Source organism: Falco naumanni, chromosome 12 (assembly GCF_017639655.2).
Source record: "Falco naumanni isolate bFalNau1 chromosome 12, bFalNau1.pat, whole genome shotgun sequence".
NCBI lineage: Eukaryota > Metazoa > Chordata > Aves > Falconiformes > Falconidae > Falco > Falco naumanni.
Window position 1 is genome coordinate 11,772,016 of NC_054065.1, and position 21,540 is coordinate 11,793,555.

The 21,540-nt window shown below is 36.7% G+C and overlaps 1 protein-coding gene across 6 annotated transcripts in view; it reads left to right on the forward strand.

The window, feature by feature from the left end:
- The window catches only part of BIRC6 (baculoviral IAP repeat containing 6), a 183,434-nt gene that overhangs the window by 37,774 nt on the left and 124,120 nt on the right, over nucleotides 1–21,540 (forward strand). For 5 of the 6 annotated variants that reach the window (XM_040611995.1, XM_040611998.1, XM_040612001.1 and 2 more), the window contains exons 12-22: nucleotides 3,335–3,560; nucleotides 7,964–8,124; nucleotides 11,021–11,152; nucleotides 12,351–12,482; nucleotides 12,747–12,925; nucleotides 13,506–13,636; nucleotides 14,526–14,687; nucleotides 14,796–14,927; nucleotides 15,181–15,278; nucleotides 16,561–16,708; nucleotides 21,020–21,153. In XM_040611995.1, the coding sequence (XP_040467929.1) occupies nucleotides 3,335–3,560; nucleotides 7,964–8,124; nucleotides 11,021–11,152; nucleotides 12,351–12,482; nucleotides 12,747–12,925; nucleotides 13,506–13,636; nucleotides 14,526–14,687; nucleotides 14,796–14,927; nucleotides 15,181–15,278; nucleotides 16,561–16,708; nucleotides 21,020–21,153 (1,635 nt within the window). The remainder of the gene's footprint in view (nucleotides 1–3,334; nucleotides 3,561–7,963; nucleotides 8,125–11,020; nucleotides 11,153–12,350; nucleotides 12,483–12,746; nucleotides 12,926–13,505; nucleotides 13,637–14,525; nucleotides 14,688–14,795; nucleotides 14,928–15,180; nucleotides 15,279–16,560; nucleotides 16,709–21,019; nucleotides 21,154–21,540) is intronic. The other variant, XM_040611996.1, reaches the window with a different exon arrangement.

The following is a 21,540-nucleotide window of genomic DNA, read 5'->3' on the forward strand; positions in this document are numbered from 1 at the left end:
AGGACTGAGTGGCAGTACAAGGGACCGTTTTGGATTACAGCATCTTTGTTGTCAACAGGCTACTTGCTGTCTTTCTCCCCAAACCCCTGCTTGCTGCCAGCCTTGTAACACTTTAAGTTGTGTTGTGTTATGTTTGTATGACCCCTGATTTTACTGTACAAGAGGTGATCAAAAGAGGAAAGGAAAAGATGCTTTTTGTTGTAAAATGATCTGTAAGCAGCAGTACAGCAGTTGCTGTCATCTTCTCTGCTCTGAGGACTGAATGTCTCCTCCTCCTCCTCCTTTTTCACCAAAGGGGCCATTCCTGAAGTTTGAAAACTGCTACGTAATAAACCAGTGAACATACATGAGGGAAAGAAGTCTGTGGCTTTCTGCAGCTTTCTACTTTTGCTAATGGCAAATAAAGCAATTAAGAGAATACAAATATCCAGGGCATAGATGTGCTTCAGTAGGTGCATTCCCTGTAGAGTAGCTTATCAGCAGATTTAAGTGACTTCCAGTCAAATGGTAACTTTGACTAACCTGGTGAGTCAAATTGATCATTACTGTTTAAATTCTGCCAGTACTGTAATGGGTAAATTTTTTTTGTTTGTTTTTTTATCTTGTTCTCCTACCCATCCGGCCTTCAGTATAGGCTTGAATATGGCTTATTGGAACAAGAAAGGAATATACTTGTATGTATGGACTTCAGAGTAGCTGTATCTTAAGATTGTCCATAAGCTGCAGGTCGTCCTTTAAGTAGTCGTACCGTTCAGAGACTGTAGCATTGCTTGATCTTGGTCTGTGATGGTTTCCAAAGAGGAGTTAGATACACAGTAATGATCAGATAGATTGAGTACAGTTTTGCTGTGGCATCAAACTGAGCCACTAAAAGCTGCAAGAGAAGCTTAATAGTCACAGGAAGCCAGTGATGAAAGGAGGGGGCTGGGGGGAAGAGCTGAAAAGCTGAAACCAAATGGTGGTTGTAGAGCTCTTGGTCTGACCCATCTGGGTTAAGGTTACTAAAGTCAGTAATACTGGATTCTTAGCATATAATCTGCGAATAATTGCTAGGACTGTGCAAACATTTTCTAAGGGATGAAGCTGTCAGCGTGTGTATGGATCACGATGAGACATTGCTCCCAACGTTTGTAACATCAGTGTTGCTCCTTTTCTAATCAAAGTACTAAACAGCAGAAAGAAATGTTTTCTTCCGCTTTTGTCTTAGGATGTTTTTCAGACAAGAGACGTAGCTCAACAGAAAGCATTCTGTTTGGGGAAATGAACCCCTAGGCAGATCTGACTAAGCTTCAAGTCTTGATCTATAATAGATCTTGTTCACAGCTGATGGCAGGCAGCAGCAGGGTGGTTTTATGAAATCACTTTGGCGTTCTCTGGAACTGTAGCTAAAAGATGCTGTAGTCAGGACAGAAACCACAGCAACCAGCCCAGCTTTTGTCCATGTATATTGTAGGGTTTGTTCGTATGTTTATTTTTCTCTGTTGGCATTCTGTAAATGCATTTCTTAAAATTTATCTTCTACCCTGCATTGGCTACGTTTTAAATTGTCTTGTTTTAGAAGGAAATATGTTGACAGAGTTGTAAATTTTAGATTAGGTTAAAATTATTACTTCCTTTTAAGCAGTGGAGCTTTTTTTGTGGTGAAGGGAATTGAAAAAGAATATTAGTTTTCCTGACCAGTTTAAAACATTTTCACAAGTTTGCTATTAGATCTTTGGCTTGTTACAACTCACTATTACGCAATAACAAAAATAATGTAATTTTACAAAAGAAGCCAAGTACACTTGACAGCACTGTAAAGTTAAGTCCCTCACTTTTCAATTTTAGGTGTTTATACCACATTACATGTGGTTGCTGTGAATACTCTGAATTTGTAATTGTGTCTGTTGAGGAGGGCAGGGAATGAAGCAGGAAAAATCCAGTCTAGTCAAAAGATGGAATTGTAGTACAGTTTGAACTATGATGTCACTTCTCATTTCTGGGTCATCTAGATAGTGAGATTCACATTTGGCAGTAAAAAAAATAATGCAAGTGTTTGCTTTGTTACTGAAATTAAATTTCTAAAGCATTTATAATTTCTAATTTCTTCAGCATTTTCCTGCCTCCTAGATTGAAAAGTAGAAATCATAGTTATTGCAATGAGAGTGAGTTTTTTTGCTTGACTGGGTATCTCATCTGAGCTCCTCCACTTCTCACGAAGAATTAATTGCATGTGCCTTTCTACTCTCAAGCTGAAGGATGTAATCTTGTTATTCTGGTTTCAACCTGGCTTGCTTTGCAAGTTAGTCTTTATGTTCAGACTTCATTGGGGGGTAGTATTTGTGTTGGTGAATTTAATTTATTTTTATCCCCCCGCCTCCAGTCCTGGGTGGTAGCAGTAGTAGTCGGATAGCAAACTTTCTCCTTTTGAAAACCACCGTCTTTACAAGTAAAAAATTTTCTCCAAAATGCATTTTTAAGAGAAAATGCTTGAAACGTAAGAAAATTGACATTGTGTGTATCTTATTTTTCCTCTAGTTTTCCTTTTGTTGTTGTCTGGTTATTTTTACAGTTCATTTGTAATGTTTCTTGGGGTGTTTGTCTCACTGGGATATTTTAATTTTCAGTACTTCTTGTTTCCTTAGTACAAGACTTGAATATGAAGGCAAAATACTTGTCTAGGCCCGGTGTCTTTTAAGTGCATTATATGAAACATGTTTGGTTTTTGTTTGCCCCTCTTTTAAGCTAAATTGGGAGCCTTCCAGAACATTCTAGTAATCCACCATAAAGCAAGTCTATATTGATAAGCAGGTGCCAAAGTAATGTTTTAAACAGTGATAAAATATTACAATTGCACAGTAATTCCATATGTCTGTTTCCATTAAATATGAAACTTTCTTTTTTTTTAATCTGAGTCAATAGAGGTATTAAAAAAAGGATGTTTAAATCAGCTTTACATCATCAAAGTATAGCTGGCTTATTACTTTTTCCTGATGATTCTGGCTGAATCCCAGACAGCATGCTCGGAGCTCTCAGTACTTAGGAAACATTTCAGTTGAGCTGCCTTCAAAGCATCATGGTCTCAAGGCTGGGATTGTTTGGTTGCTTGCTTCTGGTTGTTGTTTTTTGGCGGAGGTTTGTTTTTTGTTTGCTTTTTTGTTTATTTTGGGGTTTTCTATTTGTTGTTATTCGGGTTTTGTTTGGGTTTTGTTGTTTGTTTGTTGTTGTGGGATTTTTTTCATATAACATGTAGTTAATTTTACCTACAGCAATTTGGGTATATTTCAGAATGTTTATAGGATGTTCTGGGAAAAATATCTATGTGGTAATTGATGTACATTCTGTAATTATTCAGGAGTTGACCTTTTGGTGGACCAGCCATTTTCCCTTGAAACACTGACATCCCTGGTGGAACTGACCCGTTTTGAGACCTTGACACCACGGTTTTCAGCCACTGTCCCTCCCTGTTGGGTAGAAGTTCAACAAGAGCAGCAACAAAGGCGGCATCCTCAGCATCTGCACCAGCAGCACCATGGGGATGCAGCTCAGCATACTCGAACTTGGAAGCTACAGACAGACAGGTAGGTAGGGTAAAGGTGCAGAAAGAATCATGTGTGTATTGTTTTACTAGTTCATATAGCTGGTAGAATCACAAATGCCATGCAATTTAACTGTTTTTAAGTACTGTACAAGTTTAAGAACGTGTACTTCTGAAGATAATAATCCCTGTTTGGTAGTTTGGATTATAGGTTTTTGTGAGATTGACAGAGTTGTTTTAGTGGACCTTGAAACACATGCAAAAGTTAATTTTTGTATTTGTGTGTTTTTGTTTGCCAGATGTTGTGCTTTCATTATATCATTAGACAAGCACATTTGCCAGAATTACAGATATTCTTGGTTCTGTTTCTGTGAAAGTCTGATTCATCCTTCTTATGCATGCAAACGTTCCTAGTACATTTTTTAATTGGAAAATGCAACCTGCGGGTACCAGTGTGACTAGTTGTCCTAAACAAAATAGTATTATAACATTTTAAAATGTGAAGATAGAATTTGGATTTATGTCTGTTCATGTCATGTTAAATCTTTATACAAGAGACATTTGCTTAAGCCAGTATACAGCCCTAGTTGTGTTAAAATTTAGGCAATATTTTTATTGAAATAAACTGCACTGACACAGTATGTGTAGTACAACTTGGATTTTTAACATGTGGCATTGAGAACTTGGAATTCCTCTGAGATCCTAAAGACTGTAACAGCAGTGTTGCTGTCTCCTTAAAGAGTTGCTTAAAACCGACTCTAGCTTTGCATAGATTTTCTGAAAAATGCCTGGAGGAAACAAAATAGAGATATAACTTGTGTTGTGTGTTTTTATTAAGGGATACGCATAATAAGGCACTACAAGATCTTTTGGGTCAGGCTGTCACATACCTGTCCCACTGGTGTATAAGATATGGATAGTAATGTAGAATCCGAATGGCCACACATGGGAAACAACGAAATAGCCAAAGGATGCTGGGGAGCTAGAGGTGGGGCAAAAAAGCTTGTTGTATAAACAAGTAAAATCTAGCATGTGATAATGAAGCATTCCAGGTAGGAAAACAGGTCTGGAAGGTAATAGCTGCAGGCATTTCCAGGGCTGACACCTAACATGAGCTGAATCTTGGTTTCATTTAATGTTCATAAGCTACAGTTAAAAAACTTGCAGTGCGTTATAGGCTTTAAAACCTTTATTGGTGGTTTTGCTTTGTGCAACTAAAATACTCTGTATGTAACAAGTGGAAAGGAGGAGGTTCCTTGCAAGATAACTTCCAGTTAAAACTACTGATTATCCCGTGTGTTCAGCACCAGCTGAAAAATAAAAACGTACCAATACAAAGATATATGGAAGCAAGCAGTGAAGACAATAGCTGTTAATTGGAAGGTGGTAGGTGGAACATTAGTTTATGAATATTGTTTCATTAGAGGAAAAGAATTATGCCTGCTGCAGAGTAAAACAGAAATGAAAAGAGGTAAAGTTAAAAGTTCTGGTTTAGTACTGGAAATCTTTGACAGCTGCTAAATGACTCATGAAGATGATTACATTACAGTCCCTTTTGTCCATAAGGTAGAATATACACTCTTAAGATTGAGAGCAATGTTAGCACTTAATTAGAAGTCATCTAGGAAGAAACTTTTTGAATTCTGTATTATGTTGTTGGTCCTTAATATAAGGTTCCTTTTATCTTCTCTTTGAGTGTTTCATACTGATTCCTATCAAGATGTGGGATTACAGGGTTAGATGGATGAGTAATGCAGTTTGATATGGTAATTCTTTTGTTTCTCAGATAAATAGAAGGAGATAATCCTGTTAATATATTTTAGGGATTGGTATTGTATTATGGTCTTTCATTCCTACTTTATTTTAAAAAGGCTGTGTAACAAAGGAAACACCAGAAGTCTGGTTTACCTGGTGAATTAACCTATGTATCAGTATTTCCCCTTCAGTGGTAATTTAACTGAAATATTAAGTTGGGTTAAACCTTTTTTTAAAAAAAACCAAGTACAGGTATTCCTAATGTGTTCTGATAAAACAGTGACATCTGAGTTTCCTGGCTGTTTCTCAAATTTATATTTGAGGAATATTTTATGTATTCATCTTACGCAGATGTACTTGAAAATATGTGAAGAAGGAAGAGCTAAGTACTGATGTGCTTTCCAGTGTTTGAACTCTGAAAGTGGGTCTGCAGGTCAAAGTTCAGTTGTAGCGGAAGATAAAATGTTAGCGAGATGTTCTAGAAAAGGAATTAAGAAGTGTTTGAAAATATTTTGTAGTTGTGAGAATGATGATGCATTTATATTTAGAACACAGTCTTGATTGTGTATTCTTTTAAAAAGATGCCATAGATTTAGAAGGGTTTTGGAGGCAAGAAAAGTTGCTAAAAGAACTTGCAGATATGTGAAATGTGATACTCAGGATGGATACACTAAAATACTGAGAAAATAATAAGGAAGTAAAAAATGTGTTCACTTCTTTGAAAATTCACACACAAATATAGTGGATGAACTTACAGAGCTATGAGAAATTTAAAAACTGTTTAAAGGAGAAATTTTCCACTCATCACAGAATTAGATTGTGAAGTTCATTGCCACAGGTATAAGAAGATTTCTTCACTGTTGGATTAATGTGAGACCTTCATGGAGGATCATTATTCCATACATTCCTATTGAGAGATACTTAAAACTTTCTTTGGCACACCTGCTCCTCAATTCTGCCAAAAATAGATTTTTGAAGTAGACGAGTAACAGTTGTGATTTGGTACCATCAGTACACGTTGTATGCAACATACAAGCTACAAAAGACTACTGCAGACAAGCTGGTTTATTATTCAGTTCTGTTTTTTTACCAGATCCGTAAGTTAAACTGGATGAGCAGAATATTACTTAGCCTTTCAGAGGGCTTGCTCCTTTGAATTCCTCATTCATTTCACGCTTTGCATGACACCTATAGGAATACTCAGACATAAAAAACCACCCACAAACCTCTCCCTGTTTTGCACTGGGCTACAAATTCTCCAAGCCAGAGGAAAGGTGTGAGTGAGTCTAAGTGTTTAATGTTATATTTGCTAACAATTTTTCCCCTGGAGTTATAGGATAATTTTTCATTATTTTATTTTCCTGAGTTATTTGTACAGTTATCTGAAAATTCTTCACTCTTCTTAAGTCATACCCACAAGTTCTCTCTGTCCATCTTTTCCTTCTGTTCATCTTTCCTCCCAAAATCACTGCTTTTCTATGTTGCTTGTTTTGGAAAGATGGCGTGCTGTTTCATTATATGTACCTGGAATCAGTTATAGGTGTGTTATACTTGCCTAAGGGAGATAATGGCCTTCAGGGATATTACTGTAAAAAATGCAAAGACTTGACATTTGTACCAATCCTTAATCTATTTTGAAATGGTTTTCTGCAGAATACTCAATGTGTAGCATATTTTTTGATTTATAATACCTTTTTGTAATTTAGATGTTAGAAAACATTTAACTAGTATTTATAGCAGCATACTCAGTTTCTTAGTGTTCTCAGTTATACAATTAAATAATCACAGGCTATCAAAGTTACTGTGTTTTAAAAAATTACTCACTGATAAGTTGAGAAGATCAGGAAGTGCAGTTATTCTAAAAATGTATATGAATGTGACAGTTGGCACATGATTCATTTTATATGAATCGATCTTCAGTTGGAACTGTCTTCTGCAAACCTTAGTGATCAAACTGTGGAGCTGCTCATTGAGGGGCACCTATTATCTCAAGTTTACACTTTCAGTGTAAACCAGAGTGGGCTTTGCAAGGGAAGTATTACTCCTTAAAAGAAAGCTGCACCCATTTTGCACAGTGCAGGCTTCTGAGTGTGCACCTGGTAAGAAGCACTTCTCATCCTGTATAAGTTATGAAATTTATTTAATAAAATATAATAAATTTTAAAAATGATAAAATAATTTGAAAATAGTTTTTTGGGTCTCCTGGACGTGGCTGTTGTACCACTGCAAAGCGACACTGACACTGCTTAGTGGAGAAGGCCGACTTAGAGATTCCAATGCAAGTTGGTTACTATCGTGCTTTCAGACACTTCATTTATTGGGAGGTCCTTTTTTTAGTTACTCACATCCTCCTCCCCCCCCTTCCTTTTTTGCTAGAAATAATTAGCTGGTATTTATAGTAATATGGAAACAGTACTGCAATGAGGGTAATAGGGAATTTTTCACAGCAACTTTTATCTGAGCGTTGATTTGTCCTCTCTTATCAATTGGCTTTTAATGTGTTCATCACAAAATGTGGTTAACTGCAGCTTGAAAGACTTTTACTTCAGAAATGCATGTGGATGTCAACTTACAAAAAATAATTTTTTCTTGTTAAGTGTATGTAGATGGAGAGTGCGCTGGGTAATGCTGCCTGCTTGATCTGAAATTTCTCTTAACACTGAGTCATTTGTTGTCTTTTTTTCCTGACAGCAACAGCTGGGATGAGCATGTCTTTGAACTGGTTCTACCAAAAGCCTGTATGGTTGGACATGTGGACTTCAAATTTGTTTTGAATTCAAACATCACCAACATTCCCCAGATTCAAGTGACTTTACTGAAAAATAAAGCTCCAGGCTTAGGGAAAGTCAATGGTAAGAAGGAACTTAAGATACCTTTCAGAATATTGTTTGTTTTCTCAAACTCATTACTGTGATGCATATTGGAAGAATTTCTTGAAATTGCATAATTATTTCTGGTTTACTTATTTCCATTTGATTCTGTGTGGTGGTCCATTTTCACTTACCATGTTTGAATGTGAACTGGGGAAAAAAACCTGGGTAAACAGTTAAAATACTGAATTTTACATAAATAAAAAGTGCATAGCTCAAAAGGTTTGAACTGAGTTATTATTCTGTACTGCTTGAATCCTACAGTCATTTTAAAAAGAAAGTCAATTGTAAATGATCCTAGAGACTGATGAAACAAGCAGTGCTCTTTTTAAGGTCTTGATATATTAAAAAAAAATTATAATAAATTATTCCAAGTCATAGAGGGAAATTATTTGCCAGTGCCTACTGGATGTATAAAAGAAATAGCAAGTCTTTTTTTTTTTTTTTTTTTTTGATGGCGCTAGGCAAAACCTGGCTTCCTTGGGAATTCTCTCATCATCTGGCTCATTAACTAAGCTATGTGAAAGCTGCAGTATGATTTCACCTTTTGTTCCTTGCAGCTTTGACAGGGTAGACCAAAGTTATGAATGCTCTTGCCTTGGAAAGACTCCTAGCTGGACTCTGCATCTTACTAGCTCTCAGGGGACCTGTGAGGGGGTAGCATAAATTGAAAAGTCACTTCTTTGATGTGGAAGAGTTTGTGCCTCCAATGGGATTTTCCTGTGGTGAGAGTGTTCATTGCATGTCCTGCTGCCCTGTCTGCTAGGGATGAAAGGTATTACATGCAGCATTTCCTTTTACTGAGGCATGAATTGGTTAGCTTTATCTGGCCACCTCTTTTTGAAAAGCTTCTAGGAGCTTGGTATTTCAGAGAAACCTTGCTGTCAGATATTATTAAATTGGCTGCTGGATATAAAATGTGTTTGGGAGAACAGCAAGCGTGATTATAAAAGCTCTCTTTCTTCTTTCTTTCTTTTTGAATTCTTTTAAATGCTAAGTAAGAGCACCCCAGTTAAACAAGAGTAGCAGAGCTGTAAATTTTAAAAAGGAATACAGACATACCAAAGATCATTGACATGCTTTCAGACAACTTCTCACTCTGTAGCATTCCCGGTGTTTAATGAGGAAAAAAAACATACTGGAGATGCTCCCTCGAAGAAATCTTATAAACCTATAAATCTTATAAAATATTCTAGCATAGTAATATTATTGGAGAAAACTTATTCTTTTAGGATACAAGATGGTTTAAAACTTCTAACAGAAGTGCTAGCTGTGACTGCAGGATAGCAGTTAAGAGCTGTTCTTGCAGGTTCTTCCTGCGTTTAGTGCTTGAAGCAAAATCTTAATTTTAACATGTAGCAGTATTTTGTTCTATCAAAGCAAAGAATAGGACAGATAGTTCATTTTGTTCTTCTGAACAGAACATGTTTCATTTTCAGCTTGTCAGAATTTTAGAATTGAGTTTATTTACAGATCTGGATGTCAAAATTAATCTGAAAGTCTTCACCTGTGTAACAGAAAAAGCTAAACTTTTCCTTAATGTTCCAGTTTCAAATATTTTTGAGCAAACAGTTCCATGAGTTGGTAATTCTTTAAAGACTTTTGATTTGGCTGTGAAATAGATGGCCAGAGCTTTCTGTGGATGCTTTACAGTACAGCTTACCAATCATAAGGCATGACAGAGCTCTTCCAGAAAGTGGCATTTCACTTCCTCACATGCAATGCAGTGGAATTTGCTCTTTTTTTTTTCCTGTTAAGGACAGGGTGGAGAAGGCATGGAGTGGAGGGCCAGGGTATACACCGGCAGCCTAGAAAGAGCTAGGGTATATGAGTGTGCCTGCAAAGCAACCTTAGCCAGGTCTGTCTGTCTCGTTTTTATTCAGTAGCATTGGGGAGCCTCAACTAACGGACACCTTCTCAAGTGTTACTGCAGTTGTTTCTAGCCTTTTTCAATTTCTTGGGTTTTGGGAAAAAGGACCTTAATGATATTTGCTGTATTTCTATGAACTATTGAATGAAGTAATAGGGTACTAATGATTTCATTATAAGGGAAGACAAACCTAGATAATTTATATCTGTGCTGGATATTAACCAAAATGTTCTGATCTCAGGGAGTAGTAATATTTAGCATTGTTTGGTGGCTCTTGAAAATGTGTAAAAACTTCAGACTGAAATTCTGTTAACTACCCTCCCCCCCACCCCATTCACTCCTTCCGTTGTAGTAGGAGGGAACTGAAATTTTAAGATCATGAGACCGAAGGAAGATGTGTAGGGGAGAATTTACTCAGTCTTTTTTTTTTTTGTATGACAGGAACCCTGAAACCAGTTAAACATGTAGTGTGTAATAACGGCCAGAGGCATAATTCTTCTGGTTTGGAACTAACGTTTTTGATCTGGCAGTTAAATCGCTGTATATGCTTGTTCATTTGCTTGCATGTCGTCTTCATCTATGATTCATGAAAACCATTTAATTGAAAAAAGGGCTGTACTTAAGTATTACTAAAATATTCTGACGTTCAGCAGGAGCAATCCAGTTATTTTCAGTTTAAATTCTCAAACTTTCAATACTGGAATCTAATTATTTAGGAGTAATCCACCGTTGATTATTGGGAGAAAATAATTTGGGCAGTGTTAAAGCCAAGCAGGCTTTACAGGTCATGCAAAGAAATATTTCCTTTTTAACTATTTGCTGCAACTTCGATTGCAATCCTCATATGAAAAACATGCCTTTGTATATTAGTGGTTCTTATATTAGAAATGGTGAAAGTAGTATAAATTAGAATTCATAGCTGATAAATTTCCTATGAAAACTACTGCTTCTGTTTTCAGTGAGCCTTAAGCAATGTTTATGAAATCTCACTAATATTTTTATTTCCAGAAGCAGCCGTAGATAGACAGATTACGTTTCCTTTATCTCCAGCTCATAATATTGAAGTGGAGAGAAATGGAAAACCAGGACTGGTTGAATTGAATGAAGAAATGCAGTATATGGATGTAGAGGAACCACAATGTAAGTTCTATTTATCTTGTTATACTTTGTTTAAAATATAAGCTTGCTTTTCGCATTTTTTTTTTAATGATACACTGGAATTTCTTTGCAAAATTTTCTCAGCCATTTAAAAGAGACTAATTTCTCAGCCCTCTTCAATGTTGCCTCTCTCACTGGTCTATTTACTGTATGGGTTGAAAGTTAAATGCAAGCACACCAGGAAACCCCCCAGCATACTGGAAAGTTCTGGTGCTTAAAAGCAGAATGGTATTTATTTGAATTCAGAAATAGTGTGATGTGACATCTTTCTAACTTAAACTCTTACCCTGTTCCAGCAGTATTTCACTTGGTTTCCTTAGCTAATTTTAATAGAATTTTTCTTTGCATACCTGGCTTAGAGACTGGTGCTGTAAACCACAAAAAAAATAATAAACAGCTAGTAAAGAATTCATAACTAGCCATGTTGACTTTTAGCCACATCAGATTTGCTATGCCTGTTTTTATAAACTTTTTGTTGACCAGTACTCTTCCACAGAATCTGTTAGAGAGATTGTGGAAGGCAGTCTGATTGGATCAGTGAGGGGAGCTACAGACTAAGAATGGATAGTTGGAGTGAATCAGTTCCAGAACTATGATTCTTTTTCTTGGTCCTTTCAACAGTTTTCCTTTACAACTCCTTTTCTTTCGTGTGATGGAGCTTATCTAGAGCATGACTTCTAAGGTCACTTCCAACCCAAACTGTTCTATGATTCCAAGAAAGGTGTTGCAAAGGATGAGGGGAGGGATCAGAGGGATCAAAGCGAGTGATAAAAGAAAAGGAGCTGGAAGGAGGTGTTTCATGCTGAGGAGGAGGCAGCAAGGAATGAATCTCAGTATACCACAGCAGAAACAGTTTTGTTCTGCTTTGGAAAAGACACAGTGAGAGTTGTGGATCAATATATATTGGTTCATCATTTTATCAGTTGTGTATTTTGTGGCTCTGATGAGGTAGTCAATGTACATATTACCCATATAATATAACTGAAAATGCTGTAATTTACCGTTACTGATTTCACTGGAAAATGGCTAAAAATGAATCTCAAGTAACTGTTAGTTTTTCAATGTAGAGTTAGATGTATTTAGTGATTAGAGTTTGACATGGTATATTTTTAACCCATGCAAATGATCAGATTTTGTGACTTAGTTGTAATTCAGGTCCATATTACTCATGTTTTTTAAGGTCTGAGATTGTGTCCGTTTCTGGAGGAACACAAGGAAGATATACTCTGTGGTCCGGTATGGCTGGCTACTGGACTTGATCTGTCAGGACATGCAGGAATGTTGACACTAACAAGTCCAAAGCTTGTTAAAGGTAAACCAGTTTACTATGCTATTCACATGAGGTATGTGTGACTAAAGTCAGACTTTGAATTGTATTTATTTTTGCATTGACAAATTTTGCTGTGTAACACAATTGGTGAGTTACCTTTTCAAACTGATGCTCAAGTACTGTAGTTGATGTAGTTGAGCTCTGCTTGTACACTGTATCTGTGAAGTTGGAATGTGTTTACAACTTGCCCATGTAAACTATGCAAATTCCTCCTCCCCCCTCCCCTTTTTTTTTTTCCACTTTTAGGCATGGCTGGTGGCAAGTATCGTTCATTTTTGATTCATGTTAAATCAGTGAATGACAGAGGAACAGAAGAAATCTGCAATGGCGGCATTAGACCAGTAGTTAGAATACCACCTTTAAAACCTCAGACTAACAAGGGCCATTCGCTTGCTTCATTGTTGGCAAAAGTTGCAGCAGGCAAGGTAATGAATAGCCAAGAAAGACATCTGCGTTAGGAGTTGTAGAATTGATATGATTTATGTAACATGAAAATGAAACAGCTGTTGGGAGGATTAAGATCCATTAAAAATGACTTTTTAAAGGGTTGAATCAGAGTTCAACATCTCTTAAGTTGTTTTTTCTGTGCAAATTTAGTTGAAAAGGTCTGTTCTGCCACTTCCCAATTCTGAGCACTTGTTTTAGAAACTTGTTTCCATGCATGTTTTCAGTAGCTGATACACACACCTCATCCTCTTACAAAGGTTGCTCTGTGTGGGTGCATTTTACTCTGTATCATTGTAGTTGATACATTGTAGATGATGCATTGTACATCTTGTGAACATTATTAGAATGGTTAGAGCATAATAAATTGCAGAACATGGTTAAATTTGATGTTCTCTATTAAAACAATTGGTGAATAAAAGTGGTCTGTTTTAGTACAACACTCAAACTGGGTGAGAGACTTTACTGAACTGTATGCATTTCACTGAACAAGGTATACAAATGAAGCAGTCAAAACCAATGTGATTTATTAATTAATTCTTTTGCCCCTGCCAAAATCAGGAAAAGCCATCTAGCAAAATTGAAGCCACTAATTCTTCAAGAAAATCAGATAATCTGAGAGGCTGTGACTTACTTCAAGAAGTCTCTGTAACAATTCGAAGATTTAAAAAAACTTCTATTTCCAAGGAAAGGTTAGTAGGTGTTTTTTAATTCTAAAAAATACCAGTTTAGTTACAAGTCTCATAAAATACTTAATTCTCAAAATAGATCAGGTTAAACCACTGTTGCAAGTAGTCATTTCATAAATGTATTCTATATGGAAAATCCTGTAAGTTGTGATTTCAGGGGTGCTGTGCCAGTTGTGGTAGAGTAACACCATGCATGAAATTCTGTGTTGAGTGATTTATTTGCCTGACTTGAAAAGGCAAATGTGTTTAAGTTTTCTTGGTAAATTAGAAAAATTATTTGGACATATATATATATATATTTTTTTTTTTTAAAGGAAGCACCTTTCCTTTCTATTTCCAGTTGTCTTGTTTCTTACAACAGAGTGTATATTATTTGTCAAAAAGTTTAGAATCGAATTTAACTGACAAACTGTTACTCAGAAGTGTGGTTAAAGTCTCTCTGGATTGGTACTACAGACGTAAATACAAATAATACAGTATTTAATTTGTATGGCCAACTGCCACCCCACAGTGGCGGCACTGGCTGTAATGGGCTTAAAGTGGTCAAGGAGGCTGCAAAGAAGTTTGTGCCAATGGTTGCCAAAGAGTGTTGTAGATGGTGAAAGTTTGTTTTGGTTTAGAAGTTAATAGGGACAAGTTAATAGGGAAAAAAAATATTCTCTGAAGGTTACTAAATATATAGTAACCTAGGAAGTTCTGTGAGCAGAAAATAGGAAGATCGGGAATGTGTGCACGGAATGTATCATATATGCTTGTGTACTAGTTTTACTTTCATCTAGGCATCTTTTTTTCGCCGCTCCTAAGATAGGAAACAAAGCTGAAGGGGACACTTTAATGGAAGAATGGCCATATTGGATAATTCTGTGTTTTATTTCCTTCCCCTCCTCACTAGAGTTCAACGGTGTGCCATGTTACAGTTTTCAGAGTTCCATGAGAAGCTGCTTGCCACTCTTTGCAAGAAGACAGATGATGGTCTGACTACAGAACACTCTCAGAGTCTTGTACTGGATGCTCTTTGTTGGCTGGCTGGAGTGTATTCAAATGGACCCGGCAGGTAAGAGAGAAATTGGGTTTCAGTTAGCATGGCTATTTCTCAGTATTAACTCTGTTAAAAAAACAGAGTTTTATGTGATTCTCTAAAGTGTGCAACTTGTTTTTACAGCTCAAAGGAAGGAAATGACAGCTTACTTTCTAAAACACGTAAATGTGTCTCTGATATAATACGTGTTTGCTTCTTTGAAGCTGGGCGGAGCATAGCTCACAAGTGTGCACGATTTCTTGCACTATGCATCAGGTCAGTGCTATTTATTTATATGTATTTTTGTCTATATTTGGGGGGTTTGCATGCAGTCAGAATTATATACATGTGTGTGTTATTGTTTAACATTGAATTTATAAATCAACAAGATCAGGAAGATCTGTTGAGGAAAAGCGTAGTAGGGTATGAGTGCAAAGAACATCAGTCTTTCAACTACATCTTCTGGAGGAGATTTCATGTTTTGTTCTTACTTCATTAAATGTTAAAGTGTCTATGTGTTTCTTCGCAGCAATGGCAGGTGTGACCCAAGTCAACAGGGGTTTGGATCAGTTCTTCTAAAAGCTTTACTTGACAATATGCCTCTTTTGCCTGCTGCTGCAACAGGTGGTATGTATACAATGTTTGTTGTCAGGAAAATATGCAGTACGTTTGTTGTTTGGCATGTTTTGCTGGGCTGTCCTGTGGAATAAGAATTAGGTAATTGTTCAGCTAGTACAAACTGTGTCTCGGTGTGGTCTGATCAGGTGGTATCCAAGTATGAAGTATGCATTTGGAGTTGAACAATTTTTTACAAATTAAAAGATGGAATTGTAAGCAATTTAGCTTGCTTAAAACAGAGTACTAAGGCACTGACATTTTTGGAAGAGCTTAGGTAAGTTTTGCAAGAATTTTCAAAGGTATTCAGCAATCACAGATTCTGTTGGTGTAAAGGAGAGTCAGGATTGTCTGTTATTTCTGAAAATTGGAAGACTTATTCCAGGGAGCCTGGATATCCAAATGATTTCCAACTAGTAATCCACTTCTGTTACTTCTGCACCAAAAGGAGATTTTTAAGTAAAATAAATTCCTTCCTCATCTGCATGGCAAGAGTAGTGGTATCTTGGCACCTTTTTGAAGCCATTGAATGCCAGATAGCATGGGAAGATGACTTCAGCACTTGTATTTGGGGTGGCAAGACCTGCTTTGCATTTTTCACAGTATGACATTGTTGGATTGCATCTAGATTGGCATCACCAAGGAGTCTTGCAGGAAAATCAGTTTGCAGTTCAAAACGTTTGTTGTGCTACCCCCCGTTTAGAATCATGGAACATGCTGCTGTTGAGGGTGTGGAATGCACAAGGGGAGGAAGAGGAGGAAGCTGAGGTTTCTGTTTGTGTACAGAACCACTGCACTGTGCTCCCAGAACTGATCTGTAAGGAAACAGTGCCTCCAACAAATACAGAATAAGGAGACAGCAGCCAAAAACAGAGCATAAGAGGAGAAGGAAGAGTTGAATCTAGAGTAAGGCTTGGCTCTGAAGGTGGTGGAACCCGTAACCTAGCACCTTAGTGTGTCAAGAACATTTTGATTGTTGTGCTTAGTAGAAGCAGTGGGCAGAAGCAATGAAAGAAATGTGTGCAAAGCTGTCTCTTGGGAACCTTTTTTTTTATTCATTTATGAATTAGTTGATAAGAGAGTTTGAATTACTTGTGGAAACTAATGATTACAGAATGTTTCTAAAGTGAAGTCTCTCAAAAATAGGGGAGGGAGAGAACACTTCATAGTCTGTATCCAGTAACTATTAGATACTTCATTTACCATTTCCATTGATTATGCTTCAAAGTATGCTTTCTGAGTGGCAAATTCACATCATGTTTCACTTGAAATGAATTTATTTTTTTTAATGCAGGATCCGTGTATTGGTATTTTGTATTGCTGAATTATGTAAAGGATGAAGATTTGGCAGGATGTAGTACTGCTTGTGCATCCTTGCTAACTGCTGTGTCCCGGCAGTTGCAGGACCGCCTAACACCTATGGAAGCATTGCTTCAAACAAGGTACTAAGAAATGTGCTTGTTGTAAACTTAATGAAAACAAACATGTGAACTGTCTAATGCCATCCTCTGGTGTTCTGAAAAAGTTTGCATTTTTCTGTATTTGAGCAAGTATTAACTTGATACAGCTCTGCAAAAGAGTTTTGACTTGTGCAAAGTTACAGATTAATTTAATTGCTGTCTTGCAATTTACAGTGCACTGTAAATCTGCAAATGTGTATGTAATGTTTGAAGTCTGTGCAATGCTTAAGTTGGTATTTATGGGTTTTAGTTTAAGGATTTACAAAATGTGTCTTATTTTTGAGTATGGGAGGGAATCAAATACACTGAATAGTTTCAATTCTGCGTAATGCTACACAAAATTGTAGTCTCTCTGTAAGCTGACCATACATTTAATGTATTGCTACTAAAGGTCAGATTCTAAGTGTGGAGACCTGGATTAATATACTGGGAATGCAGGTTCTTAGTATAATTTAATACAGGTTCTTTGTATAAATTATGTATCAACGTAATTTAAGACTGTGGTGTTGCATCATTTATATATTGAACTGATTGGCCGTTTAGCTTTGGATTTCTAAAGGAAGTCTCTGGTGACACAGTTTTGTAGCAGTTTCCAAAGCTGTATTACGGTGATGGGAACACGCTGCTGTTAAGAGAGCTCTTTCAATTGTGCTTTGTGGTCAAGAGTTTTCCTCCAAATCAAGCAAGATCAAAGTAGAAGAGGTTTGATAGAGGTTAGTTCAGAATCTTCAGATCAAATTTAAAATTTAGTAACCTAAATTTGGAGGGGGGGGCATGTTTGTTTAATTTTAGTGGTTTTATTTTTTAAGGACTATAATCCCAAAATACTTGACAGACATTTGTTCTCAGGTGTTATACTTGGATCCTTATCATGTTCTGTACTACATTCCTCTTCTCAGTTGTTACTTTATTTCACCATCTGTAGTCCTTGCAATGGATTAGAATATTTAGCCCAGCAAAAGAAATGGTGACTGAATAATGGAGAATTTTGAAAAATACACAAAATGACCTGGAAAAATAAAATACTTCTTTGTTTTCATGTTGAAATTTCTTTAGAAACCCAATGGAGGAGAAAAATGTGAAAATTCCACCTGACATGAGAATGACACCTCTCTGTAGGAATTGACTTGTTCCTTCACACAGATTGTTTCCAAGTACCTCCTTTAAACAGCATATCTGAAATAGAAGGTTTTTTCCTTTCCAAAAGAAAAAGTGCCCATTTTTGGGTTTGGCACATACGACATTTCAGGTCACTTAGTGGTGAACACAGCTGTGTGCATGTAAAGGGAAGCTTTCTGAAGTGAGCCCCTGTTCTCGGCATTCTTCAGGCTTAGGTTTTCTGAACGTTTCTAGATGGCATTGTATTGATTTTCTTCTTGGAGCTAAATCTGCTTTCTCTTTTAACTCAGTATCCCCATAGTTAGGATAAGAATAGCAGCAGACACTTCTGTCTAATCCCATATTTGATTACTATAGCTCTCTCTCTAGCAAGGACTATTTCTTGGCTTAGTTTTCTAATTTAGGCAGAATTTACTGGCCTTTTCTTTATATGTCTACAGATCAAAAGAACACTGTCATTTCTTGGTTTGGTGTTTCTTATGTAGAAGATAAGTATATATTTTTAAAGACAAATTATAGGTAGCCATTGCTTTACTCTTTCTCCTTTCCCTTTCCCTGAGTTGTATTTTATCATATTTGTATGTATTTGTGTTGCAGAGTTTCTAGTATTGTTTTTATTCTTCTTTGTCATTGTTCCCAGGTACAATAGCCTAACATCTGGTAATCAAATAAAAGCAGATGTCTACTAAAAGGATCTGCACTTTCATGTTGTCTTAAGGCAGAGTACTACTCAGTATACTATCGTGGCACAATAAAGCAAGTAAAACTTACAAAGATAAGGCCAGATGGGTGTATTACATGACTTGCAGTTCAGAGAACAACAGAACAGGAATTTCAGACAGAATTTTAGGCTGTCCTACAACAAAGCCACGTTGCTTTGTCTCCAGCAAATGCGACTGATTTCTCCAGCCTGTTCTTGGAAGCACCTGATTAAAAGTAGAGGAGGCATTTAATTATTCTAAATATTGTAAGCTATTACATGGCTTAATTCTTCTTGTCATTAACACTTGACCTGTCTTCTTCTACCCACATCTGATCTGAAATCTCTTCTGCTACAACTAAAGTCTTTGAATGTTTGTGTCCCATCCACCTTGGCGATAAAGAACAGGTTACTTCATTCTTAACAAGTTTTGGATGTCTAGAGGATGTTTGTAGCTTGATTGTATTCCCCAGATCTGTAGTCATTCTTAAAGCATTTCCTTAAGCTGTTTTCTTCGGTCCTCATCTTCCTTGAATTGTGGTAACAAAATTGTAAGCGTTATTCCAGTTGAGATGTCTGAGTGAAGTAGAAGAGGTATATTACAGAGTTTATATTCCTTACTGCATAGATGAATAGGGTGATGGGGGTTTTATGTGACATTGTTGATTCATTCTTTGCTTCTTGTGATGTAACTTCTATATCCTTTTCTGAAGTGTTGCTGATGTAGCTTAGAACTGTGAACCTGATCATTCCTGCTGAAGGATCGGTAAAAGGCACTATGCTTATTGAAATAAATCCGTATTGGACAATATATTTAACTCTCTGCAGTACATTAAATTCTGATCTTGTTCTACAAAGCTGTTGTAACCCCTTTTTAGGTTTTACCACCTGCTTTCTTAATGAGTCAAACTCTCACTTAAATCGTGCAATTAATCAGGGGTAGTGTTGAGTGACCTAATTTATTGAGATTGTAAATCTGAGGTCTGAAACAGGCTGTGAAGATACCCTACTGAATTTTGTCTGAGCATTTTTGTGTGCTTTAGTAACCACTTCACAGTAGCATGTTGTCTTGTGAAAAAAGGTCATGCAACAAACACACCTTGCTAGATGTGCAGTATGCACTGTTTCCGTGTAATACGTGCCTGTAGAGTGCAACCTAGATTCATCTAATGTGTTGTTCTTAGTATGAAGTTGTCATCTTAAATTTGCTACCTTGTAGGTACTTGTAAGTAACTCGGTTGGGGAATGTATGTTAAATGAGTTGATCTGTAATTCTCCAGTTGTCTTTGTGCTCTCTCTCTTTTTCTCTCCCTGATCAGTAACAATTATTGCCCTTTTGTATAACTGCAGTTACAGTCAATTTTGTGTGGCAAAAAGCACTGAGCCCACCCAAGCCAACATGGAAGCATTTTAACATTCAGAGAAGTCTAGAACCTTTTCTACCTTGTTGCTGGTGTTGTAGCTTTCATGGACGCATTTATCATTTTGGTGAAAGGATAAATTTGGCCAAACCTGATCAAAAAAGACACTTAAACAGTCCAGCCCTCTTGGTACATTACCTTTGCGGGCTTTCCTTGCCTGCTGAAGAATGGAGAAGCTGCTCAGAGGCAGAGGGAAAAGGGGGTGGAGAACTTCCTGTCACTGCTGGTGTGTTAATGGAAATATTTCATACTTGTTCTGGCTCTTGCTAGTCAAAGCACAAGGTGTTACATGTTTCTTGCTTTTGTGCATATGCATTCTTTCTACTCCTCCTTAATAATTTGGCCTGACTTTCATTTTTTTCTCCCCTTGTCAGTTTACTGGTAATTGGTATTGGTACACAAAAAAACTAACACTGATTTTGTTATTGCTTTGGATTTTCCTTTTTCTTGGCTTATAAAGCCCTAATTGATTTGGGACCACCTTGTTACCTGAGTGATTATATCATTTTTTTTCCCTGCAGTACAGCCAGAGTAGGGGTAATGAGATTTTCATCTGTTGAGATATTTAAAAGTGTTGACTGGTATCCCGAGTAGCCTTTCCATTTTTCTTACTTCAGCTGGAAGAACAAGCTGAGGTGGAATTTATTTTGCTGTTTTGGAAAACAGTACTGTGTTTTTATTTACTTCAGATAAATGTCTGATTTACCATGTGCAGGCATGCATATTGCTATGGCTAATTGTCTTAAGACTTGTAGTTCTAGTTTCCATGTCTGAGTGTGGTTGTGTGTCATGCTTCCAGGACAGTATTACATCTTCAAAACTAGTAACAGAGAGCTACTTATTTAGCATTATAGGCTGTTTGAAAAGGACATCTGATAAATTACATTAATGGAGTATAAGTAAATGATAATGTCTAAGAGATGTCAATTGAATGAAAAGAATGGTTTGGAATATAATAAATCCTGATGATGAAATACTTGGCCTTTTTCTGTAAGTAATTTTATATAAATTCTTACTGTTTGAGTAGTGCTGTTTGTCTTATTGCATTTGCAGATATGGATTATATAGTTCGCCTTTTGATCCAGTTCTGTTTGATTTGGAAATAAGTGGCTCTTCCTGTAAAAATGTATACAACAGCAGCATTGGAGTACAGTCAGATGAAATTGATTTGTCTGATGTTCTGTCAGGTATGTATGTTTACAGTAATCTATTGTGGAAGAAATGGTAATTGTCTCTTTTTTTCTTAAATTTTTCCTTTAGTGAAGATGTGGATTTAAACTTTCCATCTGTTTTGTAGATGTACATAATGAAATTCAAGAGATTCTCTTGCTTCATGAGATCTCTTACATCTCCTCTATCCCTTAGGGCAAGAAAAAGCCTGTTTCTCGAATCTGTTCTTTTCTTATCCTGTAGAAGATCTAAGAAAAGGCTAGAGATTAAACAGAAAGGCTGCGATCATTCCCTGGGTCAGAGTCATCGAGGAAGCATCTGTCACTTCTATTGAGCAGCTTTCTTGAGATATGTCATTATTAATTTAGACTAGGAACCATCTCATAGGCAAAAAACTAAGTGGA